Raw genomic sequence first — 19566 nt, 5'->3', positions numbered from 1 at the left:
CATTATCCTGACAAGTTTATGGAAAGCATAAAAATACACATTTTAAAATTAAAACAAATAAATGTTGTTTTAACTTTTAAAAGATATATCTTAATAAAAAAAAGAAATTAAGAAATAAAGCAAAAAATAAATAAAAACGTAACTTTTAAGATGTGAAAATAATGAATAAATAACTAAAAAGTCATATTTTTACTAGTGAGACCTGTAAAGAGTAACAAAATGAATAAAATAGAAATGCTAGTTAATAATGATACATATGTTAAAGGCATGTGTATTAATATTCTGTCTACAGAGACAAAGACTGACACCTTATAGACTCATCGATACATTATAACATGAGACACTGTAAACATCCTCGATCAGGATTATCGGTGTTACAAAGTGACAGCAGCCTGGAGTCACTTCACTTCCGTCCAGCAGGGGGCAGCAGCTTCTGCTCCTCCTCCTCTTCTTCTTCTTCTCCTCCTATTCTTCTTCTCCTCTTCCTGTAGCTGCAGCTGTTTCTTCATCTTCGGTTCATCTTAATTCATACAAAACACGTTGAGGTTTGAGATGTCAGCAGATCTGCGGACGCAGCTGGAGAAACATCTGGAGGCGCTGGACATCCAGACGACCTGTGTGGACCATCCGCCGGTAAACAGCTGCGAGTGTATCTGGACCAGAACACAGTCCGAACTTCTTCATCGCAAACATGGTTTTATTCTGACTGTTTAAAAGTACAGAAACATTTATGACAGAAAACCAACGCTCGAAGCAAACGAATGATAATAGCAGCGGTCAAAAACTATTTACCTTCCGGGCGGAAACTCCTGGGCGCACAAAGGTTCCTACTGATAATATTCGCTGCTGATTACAGTAGTGACACCTGGTTACATCTTTCACAGTCACACTGTAGCAGAGGACACACATCTGTTGGATTCGCTTGTGTTCTTGAGTCATTCAACGACCCGAGCGTCTTCCGTCCAGATGAGGCCGCGGTTCACTGTCAGTGGACACGTGGACGCAGTAAAAAGTTGTCTTTGTACTTAAAGGGAAGATCTGCTGGCTGCTGGCTGGACGCCGGATCTTCCGTCAGATCAGTAGAAGCGGAGGCGGTGTGAGGACGAGTTCCTCCTGTCACGGCTGTGAGCCTCAGGGCGGGGGACTCTGAAAAACGAGACGTTTTTGAACGGAGTCTGGGATTTCAGTCTCTCCAGACTCAGAGCGTCACGTGAAGTAAACTGATGGTTTGCGTCTGAAACGCAACATTCACAAACTTCCGCAGCTTTCTGGTAGTTTAACAGTGTTTATTTGTTTGTGTCTGCAGTCTGGTTTAATAACCGGTGCGGACCTCTCTGCTGCATGGAGCTGATGTGACCTGCAGGGGGCGACACAGCGCCACCTGTCGGTTTCTGCTGCAGCTCAGTCTGTCTCTGCTTCACTTTAACAGCTTTAAAAGTTTCTTTGTTCGACCTTCGCCACAAAACAACATTCATCAAAACAAAGATGAATTAATAGATTTCTAATTTCTGCCCATCATCACTCAGTTAAATTTAATATTTTATACAATTGATTACATCTTTAGAATTTTTAAATTGAAAATATTGCGACCAAAAAATGTTTAATGTTGATCAATGTTCATAATATATTTACTGTTAAACATCAACATGTTGGGATTTTGGATACAGATTTTAAAAAGGTATAATTGAACTAATGATTGTGTGAAGCCAGTTTCTATTGGAAAAAATAACAGTTGGTATAAATGTTAAAAAAGCAAAATAATGAAACATCTCCAACGTGCTCCAGCTTCAGACGCAGGTTTGAGGCTTCAGAGGTGAACTGGTGTCGATGTCAATTAAATTATATGAATTTGACTAAATTTAATTTGACGTGTTGCATCATCATGTGTTCATGTATTTTACTGAGTTGAATTGATTATCATCTTTAACACGGCATGTTGTTCTAATAAAAATGGTGTAAACGAGAAAATCAAAGATTGAAATATGTCTGGCTGAAGTCTGAGAGCATGTGGACAATGATTTATCGTGGTTTTGATCAGATTAATTGGGATGTCATTTCCTGTCCAGATTTGAGCCACATCTGATGTTTTTTTGTGAAAGATTAATGAACTGAGGTTAAAGCTCAACAGAAACACAAACGGTGATCAGTGTGTCGTGATGTCATCGTCCCTTGCAGGTGTTCACGGTGGAGGAGATGATGCCTCACCTGCAGGACGTGGGCGGAGCCGTCACAAAGAACCTCTTCCTGAAGGACAAGAAGAAGAAAGGCCTGTGGCTGGTGTCGGCCCGCCACGACCGCCAGGTCAGCTCACGCCAGCCGCCACCAGCACGAGTCTGTGGTGCATCCTCGGCACAGACCTACAACAAGAACACGATAGATCATAAACCCAAAGATGGAGCCGGGTCTGTCCGACTGACAAATGATTCTTCTCAAAGTAACCGTCAGAAAATAGTACATAGACTAACATATTCATCAACAGTCGAAGAGAACAGGATGAAATGATAAATAAAAAGATGAAAAACAACAGACCACATAAATCAATTGAAACAGGATCAACAACACACAGAAAGTGAAACTGTTCTGAGATCAGCTGTCTTCTATTTTTAAATGCCGACAATCAGAGCGGCAGCGTGTCGACGTCACCAGCTCAGTGAGTTCCTGCTGAACTAATCCCTGATGGTTCTGTGAGCAGATCAATATGTCTCCTTCATGTCGTGTGGAGCACTGATCAGATCAATAAGTCCGTCTGACTCACCTTCAGAGGCCACTGCACTGAACCACTGACTGGCAGATTTCCATTCTCTGAGAAATGTTGTTTAGCTTGCGTTTGCTTCCTGGTTATGCTGCCCACTGAGCATGTGCAGTAGCGTTTCTCCTGTTGGCTCTGCCCATAATCTTTACATTGTGATGACGTCACAGAGTTTAAAGTCTGAGTGTCAGTGGAGCTGGTTGTCAGGTCTTGTCAGCAGTTCCATGGATGTCTGTCTTATGAAGGTAGCAACGACGCTGTCTCCAGGTCTGAAAGTAGCTTCATGTGAGGTTCAGATCCCATAATCCTCTCTGTTCCTCTTCAGGTGAACCTCAACGACCTCGCCAAGAAGCTCGGTGTTGGCAGCGGCAACCTGCGCTTTGCAGACGAGGCGGCCATGTTGGAGAAGCTAAAGGTGACACTGACAGAACCAGGTGACACCGGTCCAGTCAGACTCCGGTCCAGTCAGACTCCGGTCCAGTCAGACTCCGGTCCAGTCAGACACCGGTCCAGTCAGACTCCGGTCCAGTCAGACTCCGGTCCAGTCAGACTTCGGTCCAGTCAGACTCCGGTCCACACACCTGTTGTTTTTTGTGGATTTTACTGTTTGTTTGGTTTTTTTTTTATTTTCTGAATATTTTAACAAGAAACCTGCATTTTTAATTTGCATTTAATTTTTTTTTTAATGTATTTAATATTTATTTTTTTATGAGGTTTGGGGTCACGTGTCCACACAGTTCTGGTTTCTTCTGTCTGATCTCTTGTCCTCACCCTGTCCTCCGTCTGTCCCCTCTCAGGTGGGTCAGGGCTGTGCGACGGCTCTCGCTCTGCTCTTCGATGAGGACCAGAGTGTGAAGTTCGTTCTGGACCGGGACCTGGTGGAGGGAGGCCACCAGATGGTCTATTTCCACCCCATGACCAATGCCGCCACCATGGGGCTCCGACCAGACGACCTGCTGCGCTTCCTCAGGGAGACGGGACACGAACCCATCCTGGAGAACTTCGAGTAGGACGAAAACCTGGACCAGGGTGGCTTGCGGAGATCACACCAGGATATGAACTGGACTGGAAGAGGACCCGCAGAGGCTGCAACCAAAAACAAGATGAACTCTAAAAACTGAATGCAGAAAGTCTTTGATAAGAACATGAAGACCCAAAACACTCTGACATATAATGATAGAAAGTTCTGATTTTAAACTGAACCGGACCATTTTCACTTCCTCCTCATGTCATGGCCCATCCGCTCTACTCTGACTGGTGGTAAATGTAAATTCTGATTCTGTCACATTTATTGTGTAAAATAAAAATACTGTCTGGAAATGTGAGTTCAGACAGTCAGAGGGCTGTGATGACGCGCTCAGCCTCATTACACAGTAAACATAAAGAAACGGTGATGATGTCATCACAGCTGTAATCTGATTACATCGGTGTGTCTGTGTGTATGTACTGATTGGAGTGTTGGCTCTGAGCTGAGAGGTGAAGATGTGGCGTCATCATCACAAGCAGCTCAGCTCAGTTTGTGTGTTACTAACATTAAAGTAGCTCCACTGACACACTGCTCAACCAAACTCCATTCTAAAAAAAGCTGTTTTAAGGTCAGCCTTTATTTTTTTACAGTAAAAACTGTAGTTCAACTTTACAAAGATGCTTCATAGATTCACTTCCATCTACAGACAAAATTGGCTCACCTGTCGTTCACTCAGTGACATCATTAACTCACCTGGAATCAGGTGACACAGACCGACACCATCTTCTTCCTCTCTGAGGATGACAGACTTTTTGGGGCTTTAGGATTGTTTAATGTATTTATCCAACTTTATTTTCTTACATATTTTAAATTTACAAAGTGTAAATCAACCATTCATTACAGTTTAAACGTGCTGGAGTGAAGAGACATCAAAGAAATCTTCAGACATAAAATAAGGTCAATAATTATCTTAAGAAAAGAACATACAAAAATACATTAAAAATAGATCAGGGTGGTGATGTCATCTGCTAATGACGTAGAACTCTCTGGACTCATTTCAGAGACTTGAGATAAAGTGGGTTTCAGGATGGATGGTTTTTATACATCAGGTCCAGTTAGGACCCATTAATACAACTATTATAATTCAAATGGAACCAGCCCAGCCCATTAACCCTAACCCAGAATCACAATGATAATAATATTTCAGAATAACTGGGTGTGAACAAGCAGATGCTCTGTTGTTTCAACAATTACTTCTGTCAGAATCAGAACCAGGTCTGACTGTGACACACAGCACCACAGCTGCTTCACACATGTCTGCCATGGCAAGCCGTTTTAACATTTAATCCAACCACACTCCTCTCTGTAATTACATGTTAGAGCCATAATAGCATTTCTCTCTATCTGCAATAACACTCTTACTAGAAACTTTATTTCAAGATATCTACAACTTTGATTGTACTAGTCAAAACTAAATTTAAGATATCTAAAAATCCTTAAAAAGTATAAGTGGCTGTTTTAACATCTAATAGCTAGACTGGATATGTATTGTATTCTTCCTAGTCAAAAGGAACATTTCAGATATTTTCAATCCAATTGTTACTAGTCATAAGTATCATTCCAGATATCCAGAATGTAAGTTTGATTATCCAAAAATACACTGTAACTAGTAAAATTGTCATTACAGATATCGACAATTCGTATTGTGGCTATAAAAATGCAATTGTGGACATCTGTATATATTGTGGATATCCATAATGACATTTTTACTAGTCACAATGTATTTTTGGATATTCAAAATGACACTCTGGATATCTGGAATTGAAAGCCCAATACACATGAACGACAAAAGTGACGTCATTTGTCCTAGTAAGCATGAAGTTGTGGATATCTGAAATGTTCTTTTTGACTTGGAAGAACTGAATTACAGATATCTGCAAAACATATCCAGTCTAGCTATTAAATGTTAAAACGGCTTGCCATATGTCTGCTGGACCCAGCACTGTGGCTCATCCACAGAGGGGCGTGGCCGTTACCTGGCTGCTCTCATGTACCCCAGCAGCTGGCTAGCTTAGCTTAGCAAAAGAGTGGAGCAGACTATGTTCTGTGCTTCCCGGAGTCAACATGATGTTCTTACACTGGTGTTCTTGTAGATCGTCACTGTTATCATGTAACGTGTGTGCTACTGAGCCCTCAGGAGCTGTTTCCAGTCTATATGCTAAGCTACCCTAACAGGATACTGTTAGAGTGGCATTGAACTGAACATCTAAACCCAAAGTACTTAACTTTGAACATGAGCGTATTCAGACCTAAATCTGTTATTCTGCACTCCTGGATCCATTTGTAGTTTCTGGTTTCCTTTGTTGTAGTTTTTAACCTTAGCAAAAAGTAGTTTATTCAAGTGTACTACAAGTATACTTATTTCATACTAAAACAGAGACAGTATACTTGAAGTGTACTTTTTATATACTATAATTTTATATACTTAAAAAAAGTATATTGAAGTATATTTGGCTTATGCTTAAAAATATAAAGAATAGTCTAAGACTAAGTATATTAATACTTCAACGTACACTTATACTTTAATACTAAAGCTTATACTTGTACTTTAGTATCCTGTAACGCCCCTTGTGGACTGTGGCGCAAAGACTCTTGGGTATTCTATTGTTGGTGTAATTATGGTTCGTGAATGTGGTTGTGAATAAGATGATGTGTAAGATGGTTATAGGTTAAATCACATCCTTGTTCTGTGGTTAAATTGTGTTGAGTTAACAAAGATGATAAATATGTTGGCACCGTGAGTGAAGGGGTGTTTTCCTGGATAGACTTCCTGTCTGTTAGGATTTTAGCATGTCTGGTGATAAATGGTGAATATCTGACTAGAGCTTGCCAAATTACAAAGAGTAGTACTTAGTGTGTCTTGATTTAAGCACAGAATAAGGTGAAGTCACTGACTTGTGCTTACATTAACTTTAGCACAGTAATAATATCTTTCACTATGCACATTTGTTTTAAGGTATTATACCTGAAAGTGTACTTATGGAAACTTAAAATGACCTCATAAAGTATACTTAAAGTATACTTTTATAAACTTAAAATGTTCCAATTTAGTCCAAAGAAGTATTAAATTAGTACACTTTCTAGTATGCTACAAGTACATGGTCCATAGTATACTTGCTATACTTATACTCAAGCAAACTTAATAAAATGAACTTCAAGTATGGTACTTCTTGCTATGGGATAGTCTCTGTCTCGTCCTCCATCTGGTTTTCATGCTGGTTTTGGGGTCTAGGGAACATGTTTAAAGAGATATTAGCCCTCATTTCAGAGAAGAAATACAGATCATACTGATGATGATCAATATGATCTGTCTCTCTGTCGTTCACCTGCTGGAAACAGACTCACCTGTTGTTGTTGCCCTGCAGCAGTGCAACACTGTCCCTTTAAGACATCCAGGAAGAGCATGGGAGCAGGGGGTGGTGGGAGGTGGGGCTTCCTGGTTCAGGGGTGGTGCTTTTCGAGGAAACAGGTGTGTGTGCTGACAGGGATGATGTCATTCTGTGGCTGAGTCACCTGGGAGACGGCTGCTGAGCATATTGTGGACAGAGGGAGAGAAACAGGAGGAGGAAGAGGAGGAGGCAACAAGCTGCAATCATCACTCCTGTTTTTCTCCCAGAGGAGGCAGTGGTGTGACGCAGGAGGCCCAGCAGCTGAGCAGAAGGAGGAGGAAGAAGAGGAGGAGGAAGAAGAGTAGGAGGAAGAAGAGGAGGAGGAAGAAGAGGAGGAGGAGGAGGAAGAGGAGATCATTTGAATGCTGCTGTTTGTCAAGGTGAGAGAGAGACAGAGGAAATGAATGAGAGAGAGAGAAAGCCAGAAAGATAACGTTTAGTCAGAGTAACTCATTTATTGTTTTTCTGTGGCTCCAGCACCAAATTACATTTTAAAAACTGCTCATTTTAGCTCAACTCTTAACTGTACAACTTAATGTGAGACCTCAACTCTTTAAAGGAACAGTCTGGTGTTTTTACATGCTTCAGTTCAATAATATTTGCCATCTGTCTTTACACTGCATGGCCATAAGTATGTGAATGCCTCAGTCCACACAATTTCCCCCTCTGATCTGAGCTCTTTAGGGTCAAATGGTGGAAAATCTTTATGCTATACTATCCTCTAGTATTTTAAACATCAGGATGCTTCAGGGTTCATTTATATCTATAAATCAGATAACTTCAACACTTTTGGTATGTGTGGGAGATTGTGATGGACACTTTTCACAGTTTGTGGACATTCTATGTTCAATTGACAGATCAGTCATGAATGAGATGGTTGTAAGTTCTGTGACAGCAGTCTGCTCCTCTCATGTTCCACTGTGATACCGTGGAACGACTTGATTGGTCTAAACGAGACGAGTATCAGTGAACCCAACGTTCAGTCAAAGAATGAGATGAAAACTAAGACTGATGAAAAATTATTCCCATGTTAAGTCACAGTTATGAGATACTACATTTAAATTTTGAGATAGAAAGTCACATTTTGAGGTTAAAATCATTAAAATAAAAGATATCAACATTATGAGATGAATTACATAATTACACTGGTCAGAATCAGTTTCAGGGTCATTAAGATATTTTAGTGTTTCACTTTATTATTTATTAAGTACTTGTAAATTATTTTGGTCCCCAAAAATATTCAGACATATTTCATTTGACTTTAATTTGAATAGTTTATGAGATCACAAGTCAGAATATAAAGACAAAACGTCAAAATTGAATGATATATTTCTGGCGAAACAAGCTCATCAGCAGTCATCCAGTCTTCACCTGGTTTAGTTCACAAAACATCCTGCGGCTGAAAGTTGCTCCAATAAATAATGAGCCTGTTAGACCCAAAGTCCACAATATGAACTGTGAGGGTCCAGGTGAGGGACAGGACGGGATGGGACCAAGACTGGCTTTCCTGTTAGCCAACGTTTGTTGGCTGTTGCAGGCCACAGGGCGGGCATGTCAGTTCCTATCCATTTTATTTTGAAAGGGTCTCAAGACAAACGAGTTTAGTTTGATTTGAATTCCTTCAACTGAAGTTATACAATATTTTTAATGTCAAATCTTAATCAGAAAAATGTAAACTACTGTCAAACAAATGTAGAGTACAAATCTTGAATAACATGTTTAATAACATGTCTTCTATAGCATGTGTTTATTGATTTAGTTATTATTAAGCTGTAGTTTAAGTACTAACAGCACGACTGCAGAGTGCGTCATGTGAGGGGAAATTATATCATTGATCAGAGGAGCTCTAAAGATAATATGAGCTGGTGTCAGTGTGACTCACAACTCTGTGTGTGTGTGTGTGTGTGTGTGTTGTACCATCATATGACTGGGAGAGTAAACAGTGCAGGTGTAACATGCAGGAACAGTGAAGGTGATGTCATGCAGGAAGTGGACATAGAGAAATGAAAGCAAACACACACACACAGGTAACACTACCGTGTGTGGTGTCGCATGATGTTTGGTGTTCAGCTCGTTCAACCAGTCGTCTTTTTTAAGTGAAGCCTGTCTGTGATCTTTAACTTTTAATTGTTTCTAACTTGACAAACTGTCTTTACCTGGAGGGGATCGTGTGTGTGCGTGCGTGTGTGTGCGTGTGTGTGTGTGCGTGTGTGTGCGTGTGTGTGTGTGTGTGTGACAGAACAGGTTATGGATTACACACTGTCTTATTTCCCTGTGCTTCATTGTAATTTAGATGACATTATTGCTGATGTCAGCACACAAGTCTGTTTGACTGATCCAACACTGAAACAGTCACAGCAACATCACCAGACTCCATTAACAAATGCAGTGATTTTAAGAGTTGTTGAGTTAAAACAAACTTCATAACGTAGTGAAACTGTGTCTCTGACAGTTTCTGACTCATTGTGTCCTTGTTGTAAATTCAGCATTAAATGTTTCAGCTGAAGTTGTTTGTCTCCTTGTAAAAAGTGTCAGTTTGTGGCAGCATGTCTGTACCAGCCTGTCTGCTTCTGTGTCTAAAGTGCTAAAGTCTTACCTGCCAACATTGATCAGCTGTTTGAACACACTGTTTACACTGATTTCACCATTTACACTCCATTTATGAAAGAAGAAACATGTTATTGATCTAAACATGTCACATGTTACAGAGACACTAAACAGGAACAATATAGGCGACTTCTTTGTCCCAGTGGAGAAAGTCCCCAGACTCCCTTAACAAATGTGTCAGTTTAGTGAGTTGTTGAGTTGGAGACACTTTATAAACTCTGAGAAACTCTGTCTCTGACTCATTCTGCATCATTTGGACCTTCTTTTTTTTCAACGTTTTTTTTTTTCAACTTTTTTTTATTGATTTTCCTCTTTTTAACACACAACATATCAGACAGTACCGACACCATACACATATACACGTACACGTTGACATAGAAAAAATCATGTAAGTTGTATTAACTTATGTATCTCAAAATGAAAAATAGACAGATGGAGACAGATTTAAAAAAATAAATAAATAAATAAATAAATAAATAATAATAATAATAATAATAATAATAATAATAATAATAATAATAATAATAATAATAAAATAAATAAATAAAATCAAATGAAGATTAACAAATAAATAAAAGTTCTTTCCTTCTATTAAAGGCACTTCTATAACATCCTCTCAGACTATGCGTTGTGGTTAAAATAATCAATAAACGGTTGCCAAATTCTGTAGAACCTACTTTCCTGATTCTTCAGTTGGAATCGGATTTTCTCCAGCTCTAAATGTCTCATAACATCTGTCATAAGATTTGAATAAGTTGGGGCTGTCTTCTTTTTCCAATTAAGTAACATCAATCTTCGCGCAAGTAGGCTTGACATACGAAACCATGTTATGTTCCATGTTGCTTTTCGTTATGCTTGAATCGATAATTCCTAGAACCGCCACCAGTGGATCTACGTTAATAGGTCTATGTAAGATATTTGATAACATCTGAAAGATATTGTCCCAGTAATTTAATAACTTCGGACAGCTCCAGAACATATGACCCAGTGTTGCTGGTCCAAGCCCACATTTGTCACATGAGGGATCCACCGAGGGAAATATTTTATGAAGCCTCTGTTTTGACCAGTGTAGACGATGTATTATTTTAAATTGCATGAGGCCATGCCTTGCACATATTGAAGAACTATGAGTTTGTATTAGGGCTCTCTGCCATTGATCTTCTGTGATGTCTCTGCCCAGGTCATCCCGCCACGCCAACCTCAGATGATCTGTAGTAGCTTTGCCAGCCAGATTTGACAGACTATCGTATATCTTCGATATTCCTCCCTTTTTAGAGGGATCTTGCATAAGTATCAATTCCACTGAGGATGGGTTGGGAGAATTTGGATATGATGGATTATTCTGAATAACAAAACTCCTTATCTGTAAATATTTATAAAACTGTGACCTTGGGATATTGTAGTTTTCCTGTATCTGTTCAAATGTTGGAAAAACTTGATCTATGAATATATCCAGGAAGGTATGAATTCCTTTTTCGAACCAATTCTTAAATAATGTATTTGTAAAAGAGGGTGCGAAGGCATGGTTTTCGATGAGAGGGCTTTGAAGAGAACAAGACTGCCAACCGTAAGATTTTCGAATTTGAGACCAGATCTTGAGTGAATGGGAGACGACTGGATTGTGTAGTGAGTCAGGGTCTACCGTGGGCAGAGCTGAGAACAACATGGCTGGAAGAGAAGAAGGGTGACAACAGGCATTTTCGATACCAAACCACAGCGGAGGCTTTTTCTGTAGCCAGTAGGTCATCATTTTAATGTGACTTGCCCAGTAATAAAATTTGAAGTTTGGCAACCCCATACCTCCTACTGATTTTGGTCTCTATAAAAAGATCATCCTTAATCTCGGTTTTTTCTTATTCCAAATAAATTCTGAGATTATTTTATCTATATTCTGAAAATGACCCTTTTTGATATACATGGGAATACACTGGTATAAAAAAAGAAATTTGGGGAGGATGGTCATTTTGATTATGTTGATTCGACCTGCTAATGTTATGGGAATATGGGACCATCTCTGCAGGTCTTCTGTTGTAATGTCAAGTAATTTTTGAAAGGTCTCTTTGTATAGGCCTGCAAATGTTTTGGTAATGTTAATACCTAAATACTTAAACTGAGTTGAGATCCTGAAGGGTAATTTGTCAGAGAGTTGTTGATCTTCTATGATCTTTATTGGGAATAATATACTTTTGCTAATATTTATTTTATATCCTGATATTTGTCCGAATTTGTTCAAAATCGAGATTATTGCAGGGACTGATTTAGAAGGGTCCGAGATGTATATTAACAAATCATCGACGAACAGTGAAACCTTATGCTCCTTGCCTCCTCGATGAATCCCACTGTACTCCTCCGAAGCCCGCAAAGAGATTGCCAGAGGCTCTATTGCCGGACCTTCTTGTTAATTCAGCAAATGTTCTACATGAACTTCTTTCTGTCTTTGAGTAGAAACATGGAGTCTGTTTGTCGCAGTGATGGATGGGTTTGTTTCATACAGTTATTAGGGATATTGGGATATGGGTGTATATATCCATCTGCATGGATATGCAATAAAAGTCAAACTATTATATACTCACAAAAGTCTAAATGGGGGCGTCCCCGTAGCTCAGTATGTGGAGTGTGCAGCCCACATGCAGAGGCCTCGTCCTCACAGCAGCGGCTCAGGGTTCAATTCCCACCTGTGGCCATGTGCTGCGTGTCAACCCTCCTCTTATCCCATCACCTGTTGTCTCTCACAGCTGCCCTGTCAATAAAGCCATGAAAAGCCCACAAAGTATAAGTTCAAGTATGTGACAGAATAAACAGAATAATATTCCTGACAAGTTTAAATAGAGAACCTTTCTGCTGACTTATTGTTAGTTGAACATGTGAAACACTTCAACTTCTGTCATAGTGAACACACACACACACACACACACACACACACACACACACACACACACACACACACACACACACACTAATGAGCAGATAGACTCTTTGTATTCAAATCACAGCAGCTTGTTGTGTGCAGGCTGAATGAGATGAGGCTTCGCTCACTGAGCTCTTTGTTCGTCCTCTCAAACACAAACTCTCAGAAACCATCAAATAGCCGAGTGAGCCACCGGGCCGCCCAACCCACTGTTGTGTCTGAAAACTGGTCATGACTCGAACTGTTGATCTCAGAGTCCGTTAAACTCAGCAGAGAAACATAAGGACACAAACCAACATCTCAACCAACATGAAGGTCAAAGGTCAAGATGAGTTTTTAGTTCATGTTCATGAAGAACAAACCCTAACCTCCACCAGACTACACCAGACCTCCACCACACTACACCAGACTCCACCAGACCTCCACCAGACTCCACCAGACCTCCACCAGACTACACCAGACTCCACCAGACCTCCACCAGACTACACCAGACTCCACCAGACCTCCACCAGACTACACCAGACCTCCACCACACTACACCAGACTCCACCAGACCTCCACCAGACTCCACCAGACCTCCACCAGACTACACCAGACTCCACCAGACCTCCACCAGACTACACTAGACCTCCACCAGACCTCCACCAGACTCCACCAGACCTCCACCAGACTACACTAGACCTCCACCAGACTCCACCAGACCTCCACCACACTACACTAGACCTCCACCAGACTACACCAGACCTCCACCACACTACACCAGACTCCACCAGACCTCCACCAGACTCCACCAGACCTCCACCAGACTACACCAGACTACACTAGACCTCCACCAGACTCCACCAGACCTCCACCAGACTACACCAGACCTCCACCAGACTACACCAGACCTCCACCAGACTACACCAGACTACACCAGACCTCCACCAGACTACACTAGACCTCCACCAGACTCCACCAGACCTCCACCACACTACACCAGACCTCCACCACACTACACCAGACTCCACCAGACCTCCACCAGACTCCATCAGACCTCCACCAGACTACACCAGACTCCACCAGACTACACCAGACCTCCACCAGACTACACCAGACTCCACCAGACCTCCACCAGACTACACTAGACCTCCACCAGACTCCACCAGACCTCCACCAGACTACACCAGACCTCCACCACACTACATCAGACTCCACCAGACCTCCACCAGACTCCATCAGACCTCCACCAGACTACACCAGACTCCACCAGACCTCCACCAGACTACACCAGACCTCCACCAGACTCCATCAGACCTCCACCAGACTACACCAGACTCCACCAGACCTCCACCAGACTCCACCAGACCTCCACCAGACTACACCAGACTCCACCAGACCTCCACCAGACTACACTAGACCTCCACCAGACTACACCAGACCTCCACCACACTACACCAGACTCCACCAGACCTCCACCAGACTCCACCAGACCTCCACCAGACTACACCAGACTCCACCAGACTACACTAGACCTCCACCAGACCTCCACCACACTACACCAGACCTCCACCACACTACACCAGACTCCACCAGACCTCCACCAGACTACACTAGACCTCCACCAGACTACACCAGACCTCCACCAGACCTCCATCAGACTCCACCAGACTACACCAGACTCCACCAGACCTCCACCAGACTACACTAGACCTCCACCAGACTACACCAGACCTCCACCAGACTACACCAGACCTCCACCACACTACACCAGACTCCACCAGACCTCCACCAGACTACACTAGACCTCCACCAGACTACACCAGACCTCCACCAGACCTCCACCAGACTCCACCAGACTACACCATACTACACCAGACCTCCACCAGACTACACCAGACGCCACCAGACTCCACCAGCCCTCCACCGGCCCTCCACCAGACTACACCAGACCTCCACCAGACCTCCACCAGACTACACCAGACCTCCACCAGACTACACCAGACTACACCAGACTACACCAGACTCCACCAGACTACACCAGACTACACCAGACCTCCACCAGACTACACCAGACCTCCACCAGACTACACCAGACTCCACCAGACTACACCAGACTTCACCAGACTCCACCAGACTCCACCAGACCTCCACCAGACTACACCAAACTACACCAGACTACACCAAACTACACCAGACTCCACCAGACTCCACCAGACCTCCACCAGACTCCACTAGACCTCCATCAGAATCCACCAGACTCCATCAGAATCCACCAGACTCCACCAGACCTCCACCAGACTCCACTAGACCTCCATCAGAATCCACCAGACCTCCACCATACTACACCAGAAATACCACCAGAAATAAATATATCATATTTATTATTATATTTATTAAATAAATCAATTAAGAAAATGAAATAGAAAATTAAAGACTTTTTAGTTTTAATTGCTAACAAACTTAGTCACTGAGAGTTTAACAGTCTGGTGACATCATTCAACCTCAACCATCCATCAAAGGTCATTCATCTGAATCTGAATCATCATGAAATGTAATTAATAATCCATCGTTTAATTGATGAATAATTCATGAAAGGAGTGAGATCTTAAATTTTCCTGTTGAAATCTGAAAAAAGTGACTTCAGATGATTTAAAAGGACTGAAACTGAAGTACTGAACAGAACAGAATCAGATAAATGTTCCTGTGTGACGACCCATCAGTATAGATGATCAGCAGCGAGGCCGTGTCGGTTCTGTGCAGCCATATTTAACCCCGTTCGGGTCAGTTCAACCCAGTTTAATAGTTTGCAGGCGGAGGAATGTTTGCAGGCGTAGCTGTGGTTCCCGTCCATTCTCCACCCAAACTGTTTCGATCTTCATGATTTATGTTTCTGATCAAACATCAGGAATTTATTTCAGCCACAGTCTGACTGCTCGTCTTCTCGCTCGCTCGCTTCACTGTTGTTGGTTCTGTTATGCTGAACATGAAGCTTGTTGACTCTCACAGATGTTACTGTGCGTTTACGAGCTGCAGTAGTTCTGGTAGCAGCTGGTCCCGATGAGTCCAGAGCTGTAGTGTGTGACCCGCCCTGTTCCACCACAGTGTTGGCAGTGAATGTAGACGAACATGGTGAACTTCTCTAACAGCTCCAGATCTGTGTTAAAGCTTTTCTACATTTGGAGCAAACAAACACGTCTTGACACATGGCAGCCATCTTGTCAGTGTCCCCTGCTAGTTATTTTGCGCTAACAGGACCTCCAGCTGACACCAGCACAGATCATCACTGAGAATATAATAGTGATGTGATTTGGTAAAACTGGTTAATGAATAATTAACTGTATAACGACGCTGTGTCTGTGAGTCAGAGCCTGATTGGATTGTTGAGTCCTGTGGTGTGTTGTGAGGCTGTATTGATCCTTACATGTCCTCCTGTGCTATAATATGATCAATACTCTGATCAATAACACACAGCACAACTTCAGCTCACAGGTTTAATGCAGTGTCTTTGTTTCCACATCAGACTTCAGTCATGTAGTTATGAATTTTATCTGAATGTGATGAGAATACAGTGACCTCTTCATGAAGTGATTATAATTTCATGTATCTGTAAAAATAACATGTAACATTTAGAGCAGTTGTCCATGTAAATACTCTGTATCAACTAAAGCCTCTGAAATTAAGATTGACTGTAAACACATTAAACACACTGGATTCACTGCTCAAATCAAACAATATGGAACTTTATCTGTACATACTGAAAATGTGAAGAATGAAGAAGTTGCAAAAACTTTCAGCATTTTAAAAGAAGTCAATTTGAGCTCACAGTGAATTAACATTTGCTCCTGCACAGCTGATCTTTATGTTTGTGTGACAGCTGTGTGTCTTTGTTGTAAGTGAATAAGTACGAGTGGCAGCTCCCTGTCAGCCCGGTGCTCCTCCGGCAGCTCCCTGTCATTTCCCATAGATAAATGAGATTTTAGCTATTACTTTTTAAATAAGGATACTTACCTGAATAAGAACATCAAAAACAGACGAACACTGTTATTATGCACATTATGGTGTGTTCACACCAAACAAGGAGAAAATACATATATGAAAAAATATATAATCCATAATATGACAATTAACATGCTTAAAAAAGCAGTTTAGAGCTGTTTGTTTCTATTCAATGGTTTTTCTATAGGGACGGACTGATTATCATCACAGACAGACATTTACAGTCTATAACAAGTCAGCTGGTAGAAAGAGTAAAAGTACAACAGTTACTGTATAAATAATATTTATATAATATTTGAGAAGCTGGTCCAGAGTCCGTTTGCAGATTCACTTTATTGATATTCAGATAACTCAAATATTACTGTATAATTTAATATTTCACACGTTAAGTTATGTTATTGTAAAGATGTACACGCACGCTCAGACGCACGCTCGCGGTCGCGCGCCGTGCCGCAGGTATTGGCTCCGCCCCCTCCACTCTGCCGCTTTAAACACAATACCGCCGCTTCTCTTCTTCTCTTCTCCGGAGCTGCTCAGTCCAAACCTGCCCCAGCACAGCCGGGAACCCTGCTTCTCCTCCGGCTTCCAGGTCACAGGTGAGCCGCCGTCTAACTTCCGTGTGCTGTGGTTCCGTGAGGAGGTCGGTGGGTCTGAACGCAGCAGCCGTTACTCTCCTTCACCGGCGGCGGCTAACGCTACGCTGCTGTCGGTACCGGTTACGGAGTGACCCACACGATAACGGGCTGCACACATCCAGGCGGATTCGGTGTTTTGGTGGTTTTATCAGATTCACAGCGGACAGTATTCGGTTAAACCAGCTCGGCGATGCCGCTCTGCCGTCATTGTTCTCCGTGAAGTTTGCTGGAAGTGATGTAATGTAGCCCCGGTGCGGTTCTGTGGAGCGAGCAGCACTGCGCCAGACTCCATTAAAAAAAACAGCCTTTTAACAGCTTCGCGGCAGCCAACGGTCCCCCGGCACGGAACACAAGGTAGCGTGGCCTCGTGTGCTCCGAGGAGGGAAGCCGGACTGTCGTGAACTCAGCGGTCCTCATGTGTTCCTGGTGGACCTCATGTGTTCCTGGTGGACCTCATGTGTTCCTGGTGGACCTCATGTGTTCCTGGTGGACCTCATGTGTTCCTGGTGGTCCTCATGTGTTCCTGGTGGTCCTCATGTGTTCCTGGTGGACCTCAGTACTGACCGGGAGGAGGGAAACAACAGGATTAATCCAGCTTTTAAAAGTGACCAATGTTCTTGTTGAGTGCGGGCTGTGTGGTGGGTTGAACTCGCGTCGATGTTTCAAGTGGTTCCTGCAGTTTTTGAAAAGTTACTGAAACATTTTTCTTCTGTGAGTCTAAATCTGCATGTATGCACAGAAACTTTAAAGTGTTAGATTTGTTAATGGGATTTGGTGATAATGAGGATGACCGATGACCGTTGAAATGGACTTTTAGGTAACCATTTGTTTTGCTATTGCTAAAGTAACTTCATATAAATCCAGCTCCACTTTGACCCTCATGTACAGACTCAGAGCTCAGTGGTTCCTCAGATCTGCAGGCTGCAGGTCCGGACTGATAACTGTTAGTTCTAGTGTCTCACATGAGTTCCGGTGTTTGTGACCCATCACTTCTCTGGGAGGTTCTGCAGGAGTGATGTGGTGCAGTGGAGTCCAGTGTTGCGCAGGAATGTAGAGTTGTTCAGTGTGAGAACAGCCGCAGAGCTTTAAATTAAAGGTTCATTATTCAGCTGTGTTCATGGGAAAATAATGTGTTGAAAGAAGAGGAGGAGGAGCTCCTCCCAGTCTGCATGATTTACTGTTCATTCAGACCACTGGTGGAATGTGGGGGACTGGAAATTAGAACAATGCATTCACAACAGGGAGGTGATGGAGGAGACAACGGGAAGCGTCTCAGCTGCACACTGCAGCCAGTCTGAGAGTTTTAGGCTTTATTGAAGATTAGCATCATGTTTTATTTAAGCCTTGTATCAACATGTGATCTGCATAAAACATCCAACAGTCTTTGCATTTCACTTGCTAGTTAAACAGGTTCATGTTGGTTCTGACTGTTTGTAGAATTTAGAGATATTGTTGTTCACACAAATAGAAGATTCAGTCGTTGTCTCCTCGGCTTTGTGTCGCTGGTCAGGCATGTGAAGTTTGGTTGTCCTGAGAACTGATCTGAAAACAGGTTAAAGCTAACAGTGTTAGCGTCCTCGACCGCATGTCGGGGTGTATTGACATCTTCAGATCGGTGTGTGTCTCTGCAGACGACCTGTGTGGAGACATCTGGAGTTTTTAATGTTAAATTGGTGAAAGACTGACTGACCACTAATCAATCATATCAGATTTGCTGCATTTCTTGTTGTGAGTTGAATGTTTTCGGACTTTGAGCTGTTTGGCCGGGCTCCGGGCCGGTGGAGCGGTCACACAGATTGTGGTTTACATCAGAGTTTCACATAACTGGTGCCTGAAAATCCTTGAAAATGAATTTGGTATCCAGCTGAGGTGAAATCAAGTTTGAGAGATGACATGAATCGTTACTGGAGAAGTTCTGACACTTCTGTTATCACATCAGGATAAAAGTTAAGGATCTTCTGCATATTTGATTTTGCCTCACATACTCTGAAGAGTAGTCGGGAACAAACAGCCAGATGTGTGTCTGTGATGCTGAGAATCCGTTTGGACCTGCAGTGAGTTGATGATGTGAGTTTAGCTGCTGTCTAAGACGTTTTCCTCGCTCTGATTTGCTTCATCGGAGGGTTTTCTCTGCCAGACGCTGTGAAACACAGCCTGTATGTTGGCGTGCAGCAGGCACAGCTCTGAGTTCAGACCGGAGCTGAAGTGTCCTCGACTGAAGCCGTGCAGCGAGACGTCACTCGTCTGAGAGTCTCAGAGGGAGACGACAAGAA

At 42.4% G+C, this 19566-nt stretch overlaps 2 protein-coding genes and 1 long non-coding RNA gene across 6 annotated transcripts in view; 2 read left to right on the top strand and 1 right to left on the bottom strand.

The window, feature by feature from the left end:
- Window positions 1-207: 207 nt before the first annotated feature.
- Window positions 208-4169, top strand: LOC119033242 (prolyl-tRNA synthetase associated domain-containing protein 1-like). Its single transcript, XM_037123091.1, has 4 exons — window positions 208-633; window positions 2176-2301; window positions 3075-3164; window positions 3547-4169. Exons 1-4 carry the CDS (start codon window positions 553-555, stop codon window positions 3757-3759), a joined length of 510 nt encoding a protein of 169 aa, XP_036978986.1. The 5' UTR covers window positions 208-552; the 3' UTR covers window positions 3760-4169.
- Window positions 4170-7319: 3150 nt separating this feature from the next.
- usp54a (ubiquitin specific peptidase 54a) overlaps window positions 7320-19566 on the top strand; it is a 41228-nt gene continuing 28981 nt past the window's right edge. For 3 of the 4 annotated variants that reach the window (XM_037122933.1, XM_037122931.1, XM_037122934.1), the window contains exon 1: window positions 16964-17254. The gene's annotated coding sequence lies outside the window, so the exon portion shown is untranslated. Of the gene's footprint in view, window positions 7546-16963; window positions 17255-19566 lie in introns of those variants that run through there. The other variant, XM_037122932.1, reaches the window with a different exon arrangement.
- On the bottom strand, window positions 16973-18563 carry LOC119033190. The gene is made up of 2 exons (XR_005079196.1): window positions 17786-18563; window positions 16973-17745 (listed from the first exon to the last, which is right to left on the bottom strand). It is a non-coding gene; the product is annotated as an uncharacterized LOC119033190 (long non-coding RNA).

This window comes from Acanthopagrus latus, chromosome 15 (genome assembly GCF_904848185.1).
Source record: "Acanthopagrus latus isolate v.2019 chromosome 15, fAcaLat1.1, whole genome shotgun sequence".
NCBI classification, from domain to species: Eukaryota; Metazoa; Chordata; class Actinopteri; order Spariformes; family Sparidae; genus Acanthopagrus; species Acanthopagrus latus.
This window is presented reverse-complemented; position numbering and strand designations above follow the sequence as displayed.